General features: G+C 35.3%; 1 protein-coding gene across 2 annotated transcripts in view; it reads right to left on the minus strand.

Annotated features, from left to right (window-relative positions):
- Positions 1–14,960: 14,960 nt before the first annotated feature.
- Positions 14,961–20,397, minus strand: part of LOC131160297 (actin-related protein 2/3 complex subunit 2A) — a 50,308-nt gene continuing 44,871 nt past the window's right edge. The window contains exons 9-10 of one of the 2 annotated variants that reach the window (XM_058115792.1): positions 15,624–15,702; positions 14,961–15,522 (exon numbers count right to left, since the gene is read on the minus strand). In XM_058115792.1, coding sequence (XP_057971775.1) covers positions 15,521–15,522; positions 15,624–15,702 — 81 coding nt within the window. In that variant the 3' untranslated portion in view covers positions 14,961–15,520. The remainder of the gene's footprint in view (positions 15,523–15,623; positions 15,703–20,397) is intronic. The other variant, XM_058115791.1, reaches the window with a different exon arrangement.

Here is a 20,397-nt window from a genome sequence, read left to right on the forward strand (position 1 = left end):
AGCAAGTTCTTCAGGAATAACAGTAGACCATACAGAAAATATAGAGAGTCTGCATCTGAGAAGGGAGAGTCTAGTAAAAGAAAAGAAAAATTGAATGCTCCCACGTGCTATAATTGCAACAAGGTCGGGTACATCAAACCTGATTGCCTGTTGCGGAAGAAGGAGTCTAGGAAAAAGAAGAAGGCTATGAAAGCAAGCACTTCATGGGATAAATAAAGTAGCAATGACTTAGACTCAGACCGCAATGATTCGGAGGTTGCTAACCTGTGCTTGATGGCACACGATGATAGGGTATTATCTTCCTACTCCTTATATTCATATTATTCTGATAATGATGATTATGATTCCAATAGCATGCCTAGTTATAAAGAATTGCAATATGAATATATTCATGTGACAAAATTGCTAAATAAAATGACCAAGGAAAATGATTTTTTGAAAAAGAAATGTGAAAATTATTCAAAGCTTGTTGAAATGGGAAAATATGTTCATTCTTCTTGGCAAGAAGAAAAGAATTTGAAAATGGCTAAACTAGAAAGAAAATTGGAGGATAGCTCCAAAATTATTTATAAATTTACTGAGAGCCAACACAATTTTGAAAAACTCCTTGGGACCCAAAGAAACTCTCTGAGTAAAGAAGGTCTCAGATTTAATGGTATTAAAAATGTGAGACGACCTAATCTTTACTTGGGACACTTTACTCAAAAATCAAACTCACAAATTCCACCCAAAGATCCTCAATGTCGATTGATATGTTTTAAATGCAAACAAATTGGTCACATTCAATTTGACTGTCCATTCAAAAAAAAAAAAGCATGCAAAAATTAAAATGGTGTGGAGAGTCAAAGGTAAATCAGGAACTAAACCCTTTGGATCCAACAGAATTTAGGGACCAGCGTCAGTATTTAGATATTTTTGCAGGTATGCTTAAGGTCATCTTCTTCCAAGGACAAATGGTACTTGGATAGTGGCTGCTCATGGCATATGACTAGCGATCACTCCCAAAGATGGAGGATACGTAACATTCGAAGACAATGCAAAGGGGTGAATCATCGTATAGGTAAAATTGGAAAGGAACCTTTCCTGGTTATTGATAATGTATTATTGGTTGATGGTTTGAAACATAATTTTTTGAGTATTAGTCAATTGTGTGATAAAGGATATAAAGTATCTTTTGAAAATGATAAATGCATTGTTGAGAGTATATATGATAACAAAGTACTTTTTACTACTGAATGTCATGAAAATGTGTGTATAACTAGTTTTGACAATTTAACTTCTCAACAAGTCACATGTTTTTCTACAATGAACGAAGCTAGTTGGTTATGGAGCACGTCAATCACAAGCTATGTGGCCAGGTTTGCCACAGCTATAGCACACAGTATTCCCACCTCGGCATTCCCCCTAATGCTTTCGATTACATCTGGCACAAAGGAAAATGCATTCTCTCGGTAATCTCGATCAGCCTTATCTGACCTCTGACCCCCAACATCACGATCTCTCCTCCAGGAATCATGTCGAACATCGGTATCTGAGCTAGAAGATATGGATCTCTTCTTCTATTTTGCCTCCGCCTCACACTCCTATATACCGACCTCAACTACCATGGCCCTGTCCACCAGCTCAAAGAAACTTTGAGTCATCAATGCCCTGACCGTGTATCCCTGACCTCAATCCTTTCTTAAACATTCGAGCTTTCAATGGTTTTTCCGAAACCATGTATGGAGCAAAACATGATAACTCCAAAAACTTGGTTGCATATTGTTGCACCGTCATGGACCCCTGGGTCAAATAAAAACTTATCCTCTTTCACCTCTCGGGTGGCAACCGGGAAGTATCTACCGAAGAAAACCTCCTTAAAATGACTCCAGGTAATAAATGTATACCCTGGCCCTTGTTCCTCCACCAGTTTTGCTGACCTCCACCATATCTTGGCCTCCCCAACAAGTTTGAAGGTGGCGTATTGTACCTTCTACTCCTTAGTACGATGCAGAACAGTCATAAGTTCCTCCATCTCCTAAATCTAGTCCTCAGTTTCAATCGGGTTTGCATCTCCTTCAAAAGTCGGCGGACTTGTTCGGGTAAACTGCTAAAATGTGCATCCCCCAACTATCGGTGGCTGACCCTGTTCTCTCCGAGCTTCTTTCCTAGCATGATGCATTAGACTACGTAGTACCACCAAGACATCAACATCATCCTCACAGGAGGTATCCACGTGTTTATCTCCTCCAGTATCAACGTCCTTCGCCCTAGGATCCATCAAAAAGACAAAATAGAAATAATCTTATAGATCCTCATTTATCATATGTGAAACAAATTTCAATGCGAAAAGTTACTATAACACGTAAGTTCTAATCCACAATTCAATTATACCATCTTACTACAGAATCATAACACCAACACAACTATGCACTCAACTGACCTATCATTCCAACTTACGTGCCCAAATTCCAGCCTCTCTACCCAGAAACCAAACCATTAATAGATTTACCATAGTTTTCTAGCAATCGTCACCCGTGGAAAAATACAAAACACCATAATAGGATTATCGATTCCAAGTTTCCAAACCACTATTCATCCTAACCTACCAACTCTTATTCTTATCCTAACTTGAACCTATGCTCTGGTATTCATTATCCTTAAAGTTCATAACACCGTTATGCTCTTATACCAACTATAACACCCCGAACCCGCCAAGAGGTAACATGTTACATTCACCTATATTTTATATCGTACACCACAATCATGCAGCGGAATTAAAACATTATACCTCAAATTTAAATACCAAAGTCTACCTGTATACATATATGTACCCCATAAACAACTACTACTACTTGTTTATATTACATACCAGTACTTAAAAGCATAAACTATACATAAGCTATTTATACAAACTTTCCAAAATTACCCAAAACGCTACCCTGCCAGAGCCCTAAGCTCGATCTCCCAATGGACCTAAAAACATGATCATCCACTAGGGTGAGACACATCTCAGTAAGGAAGAACAAATCATAGCAGTGTGTGGCAGAGTGTTTAAATATTAATAAATATATATTCTTTTTCCATTCACCGTCTACCACAGCTGAGAAATACATCATTTATATCAACATTTCAAACTCACAATCATAATTATTTTAAATTATAATACCCAAAAATAAAGAAGATTACCCGCTCATACAAGTAGCTTCCCTCTGTTCTAATACCAGTATCAGGTCACTCACCTTATTCAATAAGCCCTCAAGCTATATATATAGACAAAGTCTTCAAGAATAGGGAATGTTACCCGCCCATACAAGTAGCTTCCCTCTACTCTGGCATCAAATTGAAAATACCAGGGCACTCGCTTTTCTCAGCAAGCTCTTGGCAGAAAATTTTACCTTACCATATATATACATATAATTAAATTATTATATCATTCATCTTATTAGATCACATTCCACATAAACATACTGTCCAGACAGGACTAACATCAACACATGGGTCTAACATCAACACATGGTCCATACAAGACTAGTCCACATAAGACAAACATCAACACATGGTCCACATAGGACAAACATCTCACAGAATATATATCGTGGTCCACACAGGCACGACTAACTGCCAGTACCAATCTCCATGACCTACCCGTAGTATATCAGTAGAACAACCTCCTCAGGCCTGCCAATGTTCTACCCCAATATATAATGACAATATACAAACTCCTCAGGCCTGGAAACGTATATCTTGATTACATATAAGCAATATAACAAACTCCTCAGGCCTGCCAACATCATATTGTGATACACACGAATAAACACACAAAATAACCCATATACACACATCACAATATTTGTCACGCAATAATCTCAATAGCAGTATTTACAACCAATCATAATTTATCACCTGTTAATATTCACAACATGCCAGCATCCATAACCAACCAATGATCACAATCCAACAGTATATTTCATCATTCTGTACTCATAACAGCCAACTAAAATTATGAAAGTTGTATTCCTGCCACACAATTTCTTTTCCATATATATATATATATATATATATATTTATATATTATAACAAAGGTCAATATTTTTCCTAAATGATCAACTTTTCAAATACATCATACCTATATATATTATATTCCCAAATTAATTGGTTTAAACTTTAATAAAAACCCTACTATAATTAATTCCCCTTACCTGATTCCCTAGATTTCGCCCGCGGAAACCCTGAAATGTTGCCTGCGGCACTCACCAAACCCTAATTCAAAAAACCTGAGTTCATCAACCCAAACTTCAATACAATGTTATTTTATCATTCCCTAGGCCCTATATAATCCATCTTAGTAATATAACTTAAAAATACCCTACTTACCCATATTTTGGGATGGTGCCCAAACCCCTCAAACTGAAATTTTACTTCGGCTAAGTTGTAAAGAATCTCCCCAGGATCATCGTGGTAGCTTTTGATCGTCAAACTAGGGAGAAACGAAGCCAAAATCTTAGAGAGAAGGTGGGAGGGCTGTTTTCTAGAGAGAGAAATAGAAGAGGAAGGAAATTCCTCACTAAAAATGTGATTTTTGCATATTTATAAGTGGATGGCCACATGGCCTCGTCGATGAGACACGTGGCCTCGTCAGCAAACCAAAGAAGACAGTTCGTCGACAAAGGTGAAGAGCTCATTGAAGAACCCATAGGTCGGAATTACCCCCTTTCGGTATCTCTTCGTCGATAAGACACTGCATCTCGTTGGCGAGCCATACAAGGGAGTTTGTCAACGAAGCCAGAGCATTCGTCGACGAAGCCAAAGCGTTCGTCGACGAATCTTGTTTTACCTCCTTTAAATTTTCCTTTCTCTTCATTATTTAATTATTATAAATTTCAGGTCTCTACATTCTCCCCTCTTTATAAAATTTTGTCCTCCAAATTTGCTATCCATCATTTTCACATTTTAAAAGTTAATTAACCACATTATACAATTCAATCTATTCTAATATTTATACACCATCGGATCACCAAGAATCAAGCAAATTTATTTCTCATTCAAACGTAAATATATATTACCTGCACCTTTAGCATTGTCCTCCTTAGCCGTACCAAGCATATAGTCACGCATCGGGGCGCCACCGCCGCGAGGTACTGGGTTGTTCCTCCTAGTCTGATTAGGAGCGAGTGCATTGCCCAGTGGAACAACGAAAATTACAAGCTATGTGGCCAGGTTTGCCACATCTATAGCACAAGGTATTCTCCCACCCCCCTAATGCCTCTAATTACATTTGGCACAAAGGGGGCGGAATGTATTCTCCCAGTAATCTCGATCAGCCCTTTCTGACCTCTGACCCCCAGCATCACAATCTCCCCTCCAAGAATCATGTCGAACATCAGTATGTGATCTGGAAGATATAGATCTCTTCTTCTGTTTCGCCTCTACCTCACATTCCTGCATACCGACCTCAACTGCCATGGCCCTGTCCACCAGCTCAAAGAAACTCTTAGTCATCAATGCCACCACCTGAGCGTGTATCCCGGACCTCAATCCTTTCTCAAACATCTAAGCTTTCAATTATTCCTTCAGAACCATGTGTAGAGCAAAACATGATGACTCCACAAACTTGGCCACATATTGTTGCACTATCATGGACCCCCGGGAATATAAGGTTTCAAAAAATTTTACTTGTTAAGCTTTTAACCTTTACTTTGAATAAATTGAAGGAATGATATGGATAAGTGAAGACATATGTCCAATTCCAACAGATAAATGCTCAATCCATGACAATTCAACGTTTGCATGCTATAGCCAATACTTTTATGTTTACCCATTCATTATGATACATATATGTTGAGCTTAGATTGAATATGTTGTTTGAGTTTTCATATCGGCTTGATTGTCTGATGTTCTTAGTATACAGAGTAGTGAAAGTATGATGAATGCATATACACTAAGACTTTATATTTAGGCACACACCACTTCCAAGCCTATAGTCATCACTCCCCCTAAACCTAATCCTAAGATCTAAGGAAGAATTTAATAATTATCTAATTTCAATTTAAATCCATTTTTCCTTAGGTCCTAAGAGGTTTGCCTTCTTGATTACCCACATCATCTCCTTGTCTATGCCCCCTGCACCTCTAAATCTATATTTATATTGGACGTGCCTTTTTCTTTTACAAAATAAGCATGTTTTATATGCATGTGAACGATTATGCTTAGTTATCCCGCTTTTACTCAATGAGGCATTTTTATGATTGTGCGACTAATAATATGAACCCTTTTTGAAAGATTTATTTCTTTTAATTTCAAAGTCTTTATCTGACTTGATCTTCCCATTTTTATACTTTAATCTATAATCTTCCTCCAAGTAGATAATTTTCAAGATTTTCTCAATCTTTTTCTTCTTTAGGATGACATGATACTCTTTTAATTTTTCAAATTGCTTTGTCACCCTGTTGTTCTCATTTTTCAGAAAAGTTTTATGATTAGACATCCTAACTAGAACTTATGCATTTTAAATGAATTTTTTCTAGTTTTCTATTCAATGGCACGCTTTCATCATTAAACTTAATTCTAGAAATATCACCTGAATCAGTGCATGCATTTTTATTAGTATTATTGCTAAATTCAACAGATGATTCAACATATGATGTGGAGAAACATTCAGCACAAGAATCATCTATAAAGGTAGAGATAGGATCATATACCTCTTCTTCTGTTAATGTTATTTGCACATGATTCGCCACTAACTGATTATTTGAGCTTATACCATTTGGAGTGGCAGCCACTTTCTCTTGGGCTCTTCCATATCTCCTATCGAACTCTTCCTATATATCTTTTGCACATTTACATGTCATAATCTCAAGAAAAATATTAGATTCTAAAGCGTGATATAGCATATCCATGGCATTTGAATTTGCATACACAACAGAAGTATCATTTTCATTTAATTGCATACAAATTCCTTTAACAATTATTTTCTAAGCCCTCCAATCAATTGAATTTATAAATACACTCATCCTTTGTTTCCAGGTGGAAAAATTTTCACCAAAAAATAATGGAGGCCTAGAAAACGACTATCCCACACCGAATGGAGGATACACCAATATGAGTCATTGCCTTTACAAAAATGTTTAATTTTATGCAACAAGTCTCTGATACCAATTAAGAGAATTGGTGTATTCCCAATAGGGGGAGTGAATTGGGTATTTAAAAATTTCCTAGGTCAATTTTAAATCGCAGCCAGTATTGCAACACCTAGGGTCTTTCTAAGCAACAATAAAACCCAATGAAATTTAACTGAGCGGAAGTATGAAGCAATTAAAGAAATCTTAGTATTTCTCAAACATTCATAGTAATTAAAATATAAACATTCAAGTGCGTAAATTTAGGTGCGGAATTTAAATAGCACGAGAAAGAGAAAGCACAACACGATATAATACTAGAGATCGACCAATACTTCCTACGTCCCTGCCTCAAGCTCACAAGCAACAGAATTCCACCAATGCTCACTTACGGGTGGAGTGTCACCGTTTACAACCTCCTTTCCTTACTAGACGAGGAATACCCTAACTCACATTACAGGGCTAAGTCCAACCTACAACTACACCTTATAGGACGGTGCTCCTAGTCCTCCTAACTAGATCTGAGCCAATCCGGTGGGCTCCTAATCGGGTCTGAGCCAATCTAGTGCACAATTTACAAGAAGGTGCAAATCCTAGCTTTCCTAACTAGGTCTAAGCCAATCCGAGACTTTCTTAACCAAGTCTAAGTCTATCCGAGACTCTTTATAGGGTGAGTCTCCCTATTCAGGCCACGCCTAGAATTAGAACATATTCAAATATTTTTCACGCAAATAAGCACTTCTCAAAAAGCAGAAGTGTACACAATAAAGCTCTAAAATGCACTCACACAAGATATGAATTAAGTTCAAGTGAGTATGCGAGGTTTTTCTCTAAAAAAAAAAAATTTTTTTTAATCTTTGAATAAAGATATATATGGTAATCATTTTAAAGATTTAACCCAAAAAGCATTTCTCCAACAATATAGCTCAATGAAAATGTAGGAGAACCTAGGGTTTTCCTTTCGAGTAGGTTTTGCCCAAAATAAAATATATATGATCTTGATAAAAATGAGATATTAAATATATGCTTTTCAAAGATCTCAAGAACCCTCAAATGATATCTCCAAAATATTTTTTAAAGATAAAGTGCAGGAGATCTAGGGTTCAAACTCAAAAAGAATTTTGCAATAAAGCACAAATAAGCTTATGAATCTTGCAATGGAAGTTCAAAAGATTCACAAGCAAGGATATGTTTCTCTAAAAATATTTATCAAGGAAATATGTGGAGAAACTCAAACTATACTCTCAAGGAATGATTTTGAAATATAAGAGTAAATAAGAGTAGATGATATTTGATATGAAAAATCAATACCCAAAGTGATTTGAACAAAAAAGAATCAGTCAATTGAGGTGTTTTGAACAAAAAAGAATCAGTCAATTGAGGCTACTTAAATCCTAAGATTTAGCCCCTTTTTGACCTCAATTTTATTTTTAAAACCTTTGTAAGTGATTTAGCAAATCATATGAAAGGTTTTTCATGAAGGTGTAGGGTCCCTAAGGTCACTCTATGGTGAGCCTATGGTTCTGTTTGAGCTTTCATCCACATCATGCATGACATGCAATTATTACAAACCAAGTAGAAACAAAAATACAATTACAATTGAAATAATCAAATTTCTTTATTCTTCTTCTTCTTTTGCTCGTCTGTCTTTATGGAATACGCCAAGTTGAAACTAACTTTATGCGACTCATGGCTCCCATTTTCTAGTATCTTATGTCTGTGCAAAATTGTAGACCTGTTCACATACTAAATGCACACATAAGATACAAGTGGTTTGTCATAATCAAAATGGGATCAGACTCAAAAATTCAACACTATTTATGACATGAGTATTGGAACTAAATGAATATGAAAATGTCATTATTAATGGCCGCAACCAAGCAAGGTTCGATTGCACAAGGTTTCAATTAAGGTGAAAGCATTGAATTCAAAGAAACCTATGCACTAATAGCTAATTTGAGAAGCCATTTGAAATTTGCCCATTCATATGCAAAAAAGAGATTTTGATCAAAAAGAAGAGAATGTGAAGTAAATCAAGCTTATCAAATGTTAAGGAAAGTGTTTGAAGAGATTTGGTTCATTACCTTAAGTATTCCAAGCTAAATCTAAGTACTTTAAAAAGTTCAGGACATTCAAGCGACTAAATCCCTAGTCCAGTCGATCGAACGCTTACTGTGTTGGGCGTTCTTGGGAAATTCAGGACATTCAGGCGACTGAACGACTTGTCCAATCGACCGAATCCATTCTGACTTCAGAAATTGGTCCTTGTCTCTTTATTTCCTCCACTCCACCAAATCACCTAAACACTCAAATCTTAATATGATGTTGCTAAATTTGATAAAATTAGGCAAAGAAAAACAAATGGGGTTGTTAAATTTATAAAGTCTTAAAAATGGTGCATCACATTACAACATAGCAAGTCTCCTTTACAAAGTTTGACCCGTATATAGGGATTGGTTTAATTCCCATGAAATGCTCCAACTGATAAATCAAAATCCCAAAATCAAGGACATAAGAGTTGGTTATTATTGAACTAGTATGGATATTGTTTGCATTGATTATATAAGAAAGTTTTTTTAAGCTTCAAACTCTTGGTTAAGTCCAAACAATGATAAGACCCCTTTTAATGATATGGAAAACTGAATGCTAAATAAAGTTCAAAAAAATGGAGATCTTATTTTAAGATTAAAAAAAATGGGAGAATTTTGAACGAAAATGCAAAATAAATGCTCCAATATTTTTTTCAAAAAAAGGGGGGGGGGGGATAGTAAAGCAAAATGCAAAAAGAATGATAACTTAATCTTAAGGATAAGATGCAACCGATGAAGACTAGATTAAGGGATAGCTTAAGTTTAGGGGGAGAACTTATGAATATATTTTGCTTTGAAAACATTCTGTTTAATCATGTATGACTTCAATGTTTAATATATATGGTTTATTATGATTATATGAATGGTTGTGCTAATTGATGCATATTGGGAATGTTATTCTAACTGATATCTATGTATTGGCAAAATTATGTTGTGTGTTGTGTGTTTCTATTGACAAAATCACGTTGGTTGGATATATGCTTAATTAAAAATGTATAAATGCTTGTATACTTTTTTTTTGGGGGGGAGAATATATAGAAAAAATGAAAAATGGTTAATCTTAACTGGAAGAAATTTAATTGAGTTTCTTATGAAATGATAAATATGGCTTGAAATTTTAAGAATTTATGAATATATATGAATTGTTATTAAGGATTGATGAACACTATACATATAGCTTGGTTTTAAGTGTAATATTCTATATCCATAGTTATCCTAGATGGATTATACTTATGACTTGATGAATGTTGGCAAAATCATCTATGATGATTCACATATGTTTGCAACCACTTTGCTTCCTATGCTAGTAATGCTAACGGTTTGTGAACTGCTTCTTATTTGTTGGCCAACCTATGTTTGCTCTTGCTGTCCATTTGTAATCCCTATTGGTTGATACTTGCATATGCTTGCCAGTTGATGCTCTGATTCATGCATCGTTGTGCTCGTACTAATTATTGCTTATGCATGTTGTTTGCTGAATGCATGCTGGTTGATAAATGCTTATCCTTGGGATTATTGGCTAATGAATATTTGTTGTGACATATTACTAAATTTTGATTATGAATTGCTACTATTTGGCTATGAGAAATTCTTGGTTGAGAAAATTGAAATAGCTGAGTATATATATAAATTTTCAATGGGAATTTATTGAGCAGAATGTAAAAATATACTTGTATTGCTGATTTTTGTTAAACCTTTTACTAATGTCAAAAGGGGAAGATTTTTTTAGTAAAATGTAAAAATATACTTGTATACTGATGTCTATTGAACCTTTTGTTGATGTCAAAAGGGGAAAAAAATTTTAGCAAAATGTAAAAATTTATTATAAAATAACTTTTGAATTCTAAGTCGAAAGGGGGAAAAATTTTTGTCAATGGGGAGAATTTAAATCACAATTAAGCTTAAATGAATAATTTTACATTACTTATTTTGTGTTTATGCTTATTGTGAGGGGAAACCTTATCAAGGCTACCTCATTTTGCTCCTTATTTGTCATCATAAAAAAGGGAGAGATTGTTGGCCTAACAATGCGTAATTTCGTTTTGATAATGACAAACCAAGGCATCTGATTGTGCTAGCAAGTTGTTTACAGGTATTTCAATACAAAAAGCACAATGAAAGATGACTAATGGAAATCTATGAAGAACACAAGTAAATTAGGAATGGCTATTGAAGCAAAACTTGGATGAAGATCAAGCTTGAAGACATGAAGACTTAGATAGTCTTCCATGTGTATTGTACGATAGGACTCATGTAAGTACTTCTCATATTAGTATTTTTTTTTTTTTTATAAAGCTCTTAGGGAACTTAGTTGAACCTTAGGAATTTCTAAAAATCTTGGAAAATATTTTTACTCGGTCAAAATTTATTTCAAAAGGCTTAAATCATTTTTGGAATGAAAAAACCTCAAAATAGGATTCTCCAAATCCCCTTCTTTTTTCAGCAGCTGTCTTAATGTGCCATTTTCTCTATTTATATCTTCTTATCTTCAAAACTGTTCAATACAAAAGTTGTGGAATTTTTTCTTAACTTTCTATTGATACTAAGATCGCCATATGTGGCGTTCTCTAGTGAACGTTATGCTCCAAATACTGAAGGGTGTTCGCAATTGAAATTTCCCAGGGAGTTCGGGTGAGCGAACTTAGAGTTCAGGCAACCAAATTCCTATTGCCACTTTGGAATTTCAATTCTAATTGGTTCGGGTGAGTGAACACATGGTTCAAGCGATCGAAGCGCTGCGATAACTTTCGCAAATAACCTAAAATCTTTCTAATTTTGAAAGATAATGTTACCAAAACATACACAAACGGTCATATTTCAAACCTAACTATAATAGGCTAACCCTAATCGTGTTGGGGCAACCCTAGAGCAAGAGATTACATTGATTTTACTTTAAAAAATCTACTATGTGTCATTCCCTTGCTGAAATTATTTTCTAGTTCATTCTTTCAAGTTCTAAGCTTTCAAAAACCCAGAAAACCTAGAAAATCTCTGTGAGCTTCATAGCAATACCTTTGTGAGAGTGCATTAGATTTTATTGTATGCAAATATGTTCTTTGAGAGAGTTTTCTTCTTGTACAAAATCTGCAATTGTTCAATTTGTAAATGAACGATTTGGGTGTGAATCAGTGACAAGCAAGAGGGTGTTCTTCTTAAGAGGTGCTCCACCTATTGAAAGGAGAGAGGTGCTCCACCTACTGAAATGAGAGAGGTGTTCCACCTATTGAACGGAGAGAGAGAGAGAGAGAGAGAGAGAGAGAGAGGTGCTCCACCTATTGAATGGAGAGAGGTGCTCCACCTATTGAACAGAAGGTATAGTGAAATTCTCACAATGAGTTGCTTAAGGTAAGGACGTAGGCACATTGCCGAACCTTGTAAAAATACCGGTGTCATTCTTTCCTTTATCTCTTTACTTTTCATGCACATTTATTTTGAGATATATCTATTGTGAATGTTATGTATGTTTTTACTTTGAGATTGTGAATGCAATGAAAGATTTGAATACCTACACCAATCAAACTCTATTGTAGTTACGAATTTAAAATAAATTTAATCTGCTGGAATTGTTTGTATTGATTCATTAATTACTCAAATTCTAGCATCAACCTTTTTGTGGCTGAACATAGTTTTATAAATATTAATCTACTGAAAATATTATAAATTTTGTAATTTTGTTTCATAGTTAGAATATCAAAATTGGTATAGTCATTTACTGAAAATATTTTCGTGGTAGTTAAAATATTTCAAATTCGTGTTAAATAAGTTTTAAAATTGATCAAACTTCCGCACTTAAAATTTAAAATATCCAATTCACCCCTCTTTTGGAATAACACCTTAACTTACAGCAAATACCCTATTAGAGTTCTACTCCTACTCTTCCTACGATCAATTGAGTTTATCTATAGTGGAGATACAATAACTGTTGTCATAAGGTAAGAATGTGATAATACTCTTAATTATCACCTTAATTATCATTAGGATGTGATAATACTCTTTAATTATCGCATAAGGTAAATATTATTTTATCTGTACATATGAGATAAGTGGACTACTAAATCTCTTTTAAAAGAAATACTTATATGATACCCTAAATTTTATTTTTATTTTTTTTCAATTTTCTGCACTTCTCAAACATATTTTTTCAATCGGTCATACAAACTCAACGCCATTTTTTAGTGACATTCCTCCTTATTACATTTTTGGCCAGTAGTACAAGCCCGATATCTTTTTCAAAACATGTTTTCTTTTGTTGTAATATAAACTCGGCGTATTCGAGAGTGGATCATCTTATCTCAATCATTTCTTGTTTCACTTGCAGCTTTATGCCACCATTACTGTTCTCGAAATTTCATTTTAGAACATGTCCAATTGACCATAGGGTTATTTTAGAACACCCTTAATATTTGCATTTGGAGTTTTAAGTCAAAGTATTCATGTTTAGACTGTAGAGATTTATTCTATAAGATTTTGCCATCTGAATGTCTAATTAGTTCATATTTTCGAGCAAGTCTTGATATGGAACTTTTGGATTAAAAGATTTGTTAGAAGTAGGATTTATCTTTTTATTTGAGATTTTAGTACTCCTAAGATTATTTTTTTGATTAGTTAGTTTATTGGGCTACTGATTTGGAGACTCCAACTTCATTTAGTTTAGAGAAGGGGACATTAAGATCTGGTTCAGGAGGGCTGACTAATTATTTTAGAATGGATTTTTCTTTGTGTGAACTGAAAATCAATATCAAGCACAATGGGTGAATGAAAACGCCTCACTTCCAATCCAAGGGTGAACCCTTAAAATTCATATCCGACTGATAGGGTATGACGCACATGCATCAGAGGGAGAAGGAGAGAAACTCAGAAGGGTTCTATTCCACCACTTCATTTTCCCTAGCAACCATCTAGGATTGCTTTTGACAAGTTCTCAAATAAGAAGGGTTTTGCAAGTTCTCAGTGAATAGGATTTTATAAGTGTTCTAATTTATAAACACTTCTCTAGGAGCATTCCAAACACTATTTAAATTTAATTACTTTTAATCAATAACACAATCACACTTTTAAGTGCTGCAAACAGAAATTTAATTAGTTGTAATTAATACCATAAGCACCCCTTATGAAGTGCTGCAGACAATGTTTGGTCTGCACAATAGAATATGATAGGAACGAAAAGGAGTAAAGATTTGAAAGGATACTTCAAAAAAAATAGTAAAATAAAGTGATTAATTCAATACTTTTACGCCCAATACCAAACATGCATGCAATAAATGCTTTCAATTGTAGATCTATAAAGCAAATTGGTTTGCCCGTTTTGCAGTGTACTTGTATGATAGGGAAGCTACGCTCCTACCAGAGTCTTCGTATTTGGCATTCTTTCCATATATACTAACCCTGTTTTACAATGTCATGATCCTAGGAAAATTTTAGCCTTTCTTATGAGAGGGAGGCGAATACGTATGATCCAGGTTTTTCTCTTTCATGATTCAGAATTTAAGTGCTCTGACTCTTGAATTAGATGTGCTAAATTTAATAAAGATAAGTACAATTTTATACTGCAGCATTTTTACAATTCACAAAGATCAAATTTCAAAACTCAAAAATCTACTCCAAAAAACCGTGTGAAATTTTCAGACAGGAGGACCATGGAAGATAATAGAACCATTAGAAGTCTTGAAGGCAGAATTTAGGAAAAGAAAACTAGGCTTTTAAACGGCATTTGTTTAAAGTTGTGGTAGGCGGCTTTGCCATTTTATTTGTGCAAAGTTTTGGGTCCTCGAGGTAAGAGCAAACTAAATGATACATTATCATGCATAATTCGGCTGAAGTTCTTGTGACAATCAAGCAAAATACGTTCTGCTGGGCTAGTGGGTGTCCATCATGTATGTAATGAGTAGTGGCTACTTGGAACCAATCCATATTTGCTCCAACATGAAAAACAAAAGTTTCAAGCTCCATGAGCCAGAATAATCTAGCCAATCTGTCCCGCCGATTCAATTTATAGGTAACCATTGTCTCAGTCATGGGTCCAGTGTTTTCAGCTGCACTGGCAAGCACAGCAATTTGGTTCACTGGACCTCGAATCCTTCACCTGGCTGGAGAACAATAAAGACATGTAGCCACCACGTGGACTGAAATATCACCCATCGAAGTGGGGCATTCATTTGAGTGAAAAGAGATGGAGAGAAGACTGAATACAGCTGAATATGCATCAATTGTCCTCGGCAGCAGATGAACCACGACCCCCCAACAGCAATCTTCCTCGTCTGTACAGTTTATTGGAAGCTAATCCTCTCCACTCTTCGCCTTCATGAATTTTAATAGGTTTGTGCTTCTTTAAGGCTCTATAATCCAGCACATGCAGAAAGCAAGCATACAAAAGCAAAATTAGCCAAAAAATATTAGCTTCAAATTGTGCAAACATTTCAGAATGCCAAAATCTCACAGAGAACCAGTTGTTTGAAGGATCTGCTTTGTCGCACTTTCCTTGACTTCTCCGAGCCTGGTCTGGCACGATCCAAAGCCTGTGCCACAACATAATCATTTTTTTTAGAAACTTTTTTCCAACAGATAGTAGAGAATAGCACAACAGGAAAGCTTGAAGATTAAATACCTGCATCAAAGTCACATGACAAAAACAAGAAGAAAACCAACATCCACAATGAACTAAGGTTATTATTTTGGTTCTCGCAATAGCTATTCCTAGGAATCTAGGATGGGAATATGATGAGAGGAAGAACATTATATACGGATGTAATAATTTAGAAAGAAGTCACTTGCGCAAAATTTGTGTTATTCCATCAAACATTAAATAGTTGTTCCTTGTCTATTTCTTATTAAGGATTACTAAATCTTTTTGTATTTTTTGTATGATGACCACAGGTTTTCTTGTGTAAGCTATCAAACCTTTATATTATAACCATTATATTCGTATAAAAAGATATTCCGAGAATCAATCGTTACCTGAGTTCAACTGAGTACCCAGAAATGTTCTATAAGACTGAGAACCCAGATGATCACAGACGATTGCATCCCATCACCCCCTAAAATATAAATTAATCTGGGCAAGGGTTCAAAATATTGAAAGAACAGTTGAACAAAAATTCACAACCTGTCTAGGTGATAAACCATTCAGTCGCATCAGTAGATAAGAACATATCTAGTCGATTAAATTGCATATAAACAACTATTTAGAGGGTTCAGTGATAAATATCTCATTGTATTCCATCTTACTTTGAGGAATAGCTATTCTGCAAAACCAAACATAATCTTAGCTTCCATCCTAAAAACAACTCTTGTCAACTAGATAGCAAATTCATGACCACCTAGTGACAACTTTTAAATAGTTATTTTGTACTATTTTAATTGTAAACCTCTACTATAAAAGGAGGATATGCAGTTCTCATAAAAGAGATATTTTCTGAAAAATAAAATTTATAGTACTTAAATGGTGAGAGCCTTGGATGGTAAACCCTTGAAGGAGTGATCTTTCATGACTAGGAGAGATTCCCAATGTGGCAAGCTGTGATTCCTGGGGTTTATATTTTTATTTTTCCTCTATTGTTTGTTGCTGCATAATTTTTGGTATCAAAGCTTCGTTCACCACAATGTTTCACATCAAGGGACATCCTACACACCTGGTTATATGCTTTTGCTCAATACAATGGAAGGGCTAGAAGATGCTCAAAGGCAGTTGACATCCACCAGATATTGATGAAAACTTTTATGATAAGTTGGTTCAGTTTTTTCTCCTTTTTCTGGGTAGGAAAAAATATATTAACAGAGAACAAACATGGTACAATAAGAGGAGAAAATGACGTCCTAAAAGAAAAAGGAAAAGATACAAAAAATTACAATAAAGCTGTCTCCTAATCCCTTTGAAAGCCAGAGAGCAATAACCCCCAAAAATATCCTAAAAAATGGACACAAAAAGAAGCCAGGAATACCCTCTATCACATACCAAACTGGGAGAGATGGTGAGATCCTTGGAGGTTCTCAAATTGCTCTCAATCCAGAGGGTCCATAGGATAGCAACAACTGCACTACACCATAAAGCTCTTCCCATCATGCACTTACTGAAACCCCAATAACTCATTAGGGATAGCAAGGTAGTAAACTCGTCAACCTCTCATTTACTTAGATTCCTAAAAATGAAAATCCCAAGAAAAAGAACCCCACACAGAAGAAAAGAAAAAGCTAATAGGTGCATAGTGAAGAGTAGAAACACATGGGGCACCATCATCTCCAGCAAGCCCTCACCCACCCAAGCAGCCTCCTATTGCTATTACCCACTCTAGAACGGATGATAGGAAAGAACAGACAAGCAACCTAACTTCTGAAGGCTTTATGAGAAAGAATGCCACTTTCTCTAGTATCCCACCCATTCCAATGAACACCAAACTTTTATCACCTTGAGCCTTAGGGAACCACTAAGGAAACCTCCACTAATAAGAAAAATGCTTTTACATACGACTTACCAAGCCCCAGATTTAGGTATACCACCAAGCTAATGAGCTGATCTCTCTTATTCTGCTAGAAACCAACCATCAAAAGCCGCTCATTAGCCTCTCTAGAGCCCTGACAAGACTCCTGGCTTTCTTTAAAAAAGAAAAAGATATAAGTAAATAGGGATGTCAGGTAGTGCAGTATTAATGACTGTAATATATCTCCCTAGAGATAAGTATGCTCATTTCCACACCTCCAACCTCCTAGTGAACCTCTCAATTATGGTGTCCCAAAAAATCAATTGAATTAAGATTTCCTATAGGGGGATCTGAATAGCAAAGTAACAAATCTAAAGAAACACAGCCCGCAAAGGCCTTAAACACCTCTGTATCTTCCACCCAAAGTAATACCTGCCACCTCACTCCTAGACAAGTTTGAAATTTATCCTGAGATCTTTTCAAAAATTTTCCAACAAAATAATAGTCTTTAGAAATTTCACAACATTATCCTCAAGAAACAACATAGTATCACAGCAAGAGAAGACAAACCTCCGCCTCCTCCCTCCCAGATGACAAACCTATAATCAACCCCAAACCCTAGCCATACAAGAATATCCTACTCAACAATCAGTGCCAAGGGAAACAAAAACAAAGATAATGGATCTCCTTGCCTATGCCCTCAAGAAGGCACTAAACCACTTGCTAGATTAATCACTGAAAATAACTGAAAATTTGGTAGAGCTCAAGCAACATTTAATTCACATCCTCTAGACAGCACCAAAGCTTTCCTGATCATAGCTCTGTCCAAGAAACCCCAGTTCACCATATCATAAGCTGTTTCAAAATCCTGCTTAAAGATTAAACTCTTCCTACCCCTTCTTTTGTCCTCTACCATCTCATTGGCCACCAACAAAAGAAATTTAAGATTCATCTATCTTTAATGAATGAAAAACAAGTCACGGTCATCATGTCCATGGTCTTAAATTTCCATGAAATTGTCGAAATTTCCGATTTCCATCACCCTCGAAATCGAAATGGCAGTCGATTTCCGTCTTGCATAATTTCTGTCGAAATCTCAACGAATCATCCGAAATTTATCGAAATCTTGAAATTTTAGCGAAACTTGTCGAAACATTAACTATTCGATAAAATTTCATCAGAATTCAAATAAGAAATTTAGGAGTGAAGTGAAATTTCTATCTTAATTTATTTTATTTATTTTATTGAAACAAAAGATTATTACAAGTGCTTTTGAAATTACATGAAAAAAATAAACTTATAGTAACATTTTATTTAACCATTCATGTCTATATTATCATTATTTGTACAATAAATAATATTTAAATGATTTATGAATTTCATTTGTATTAACTGAATCTATTTTATGTACATTATCCTACAAATATGTTTGATACACATACTATTTTACAACTTTTCCACCTCATACAAAACATAGATGTATTTAATTTGTAATATATTAGTCCTAAAACTTATATTATTATGTTTGTTAACCATTTCTAAAGTTTCACTAAGAATTCCATGCTTTATTACAAATTTCCGTTATTTTTTCAAATCGAAATCGAAATCAAAATTTCCGACGAAATTTTCGTACTTTTGGAGCTTCAAAATTTAAGCCGAAATTGAAACTTAAGACCTTGATCGTGTCCCCCAAAATCTCCCTCAACCTCTTACATAAGACCTTAGAAAAAATTTGTAAAGGCTTGTGACCAGACTAGTAGGCCTAAAGTTCACAGGTCGACCCTCCTTCACCTCTTCTGCAAGCCCTTTGTTGTTGCAACTCTGGATTTGGACTATTTACATCTATCTTTTCTAGGTTTGGGATCTTTCTTTTAATGACCCACAATGCCTTAGTTTTCTTCTACCCAAATGATTTGGCCCTCCTAATTGCTGACACAACTTTAGCCAAGCCTTTTGGCCCCATAGAAGAACCCCCAAAAAATTTAAAAACTTTCCTTATATCCACATCTTCGCTTGTCAAGGGATTAGGACTCATATTAGGAAAGCATCCTCCCCAATCCCTCTGATTACAGGATATTTCCTTCCCTACCTCCAGCTTCGTTGCCAAAGCTCGTCTGATCATGTCGACATAGGAGTACATTGATAGCCTCTAAAACATCCTCTCATTTTTCTACTCTCATATCTGAATGTTCAAAGAACTATAGTCTAAACATCGCCAACTATCACTATTGGATTTGGAGAGTTCCTTCGTGGTTGACGATAAATCCAACAGAATAGCAACGAAATCCCTCCACTCTTTTTTTTCTAGTCCCCCTCAAGAATATGTACGTAAAGGAAATCTTGTTGTGATCCTTCTGCAAGCATATAAACTTGCCTCTACCATTTTCAAGAATCTTCAAAGACACAATGTTCTCTACTTTTCTAAAAATAACTCCATGATGGCTCACTACAACCCCATCGTCAACATCACAGAACATTCAGAACCCACACAAGCTCCTCCAACATGATATAGGAAACAAGCTTACCTACAAATTCCATAATCAATAAGTTGATGCATCCTATTAGTTAACAGTAATCACTTTCCTCTCAGTTTTGAATGTTGCATGTCCTCCTATAACTGCTTCGAGTACGAGCAAGACGACAAGGGCTGCAACAGGCCAAGAAAATGAGAGAGAAAGGGCCAATAAAGTTTGGTACAGGTGCTAAGCGGATTTGGTAAACAAAGAAAGGCTTCGAATTAACAGGGGTTATTGATGTTTCAAGCAACCTATCTAATGGTCGAAGATAGGGTTTCAA

The sequence above is a fragment of the Malania oleifera genome, chromosome 7, assembly GCF_029873635.1.
Source record: "Malania oleifera isolate guangnan ecotype guangnan chromosome 7, ASM2987363v1, whole genome shotgun sequence".
Taxonomy (NCBI): Eukaryota; Viridiplantae; Streptophyta; class Magnoliopsida; order Santalales; family Ximeniaceae; genus Malania; species Malania oleifera.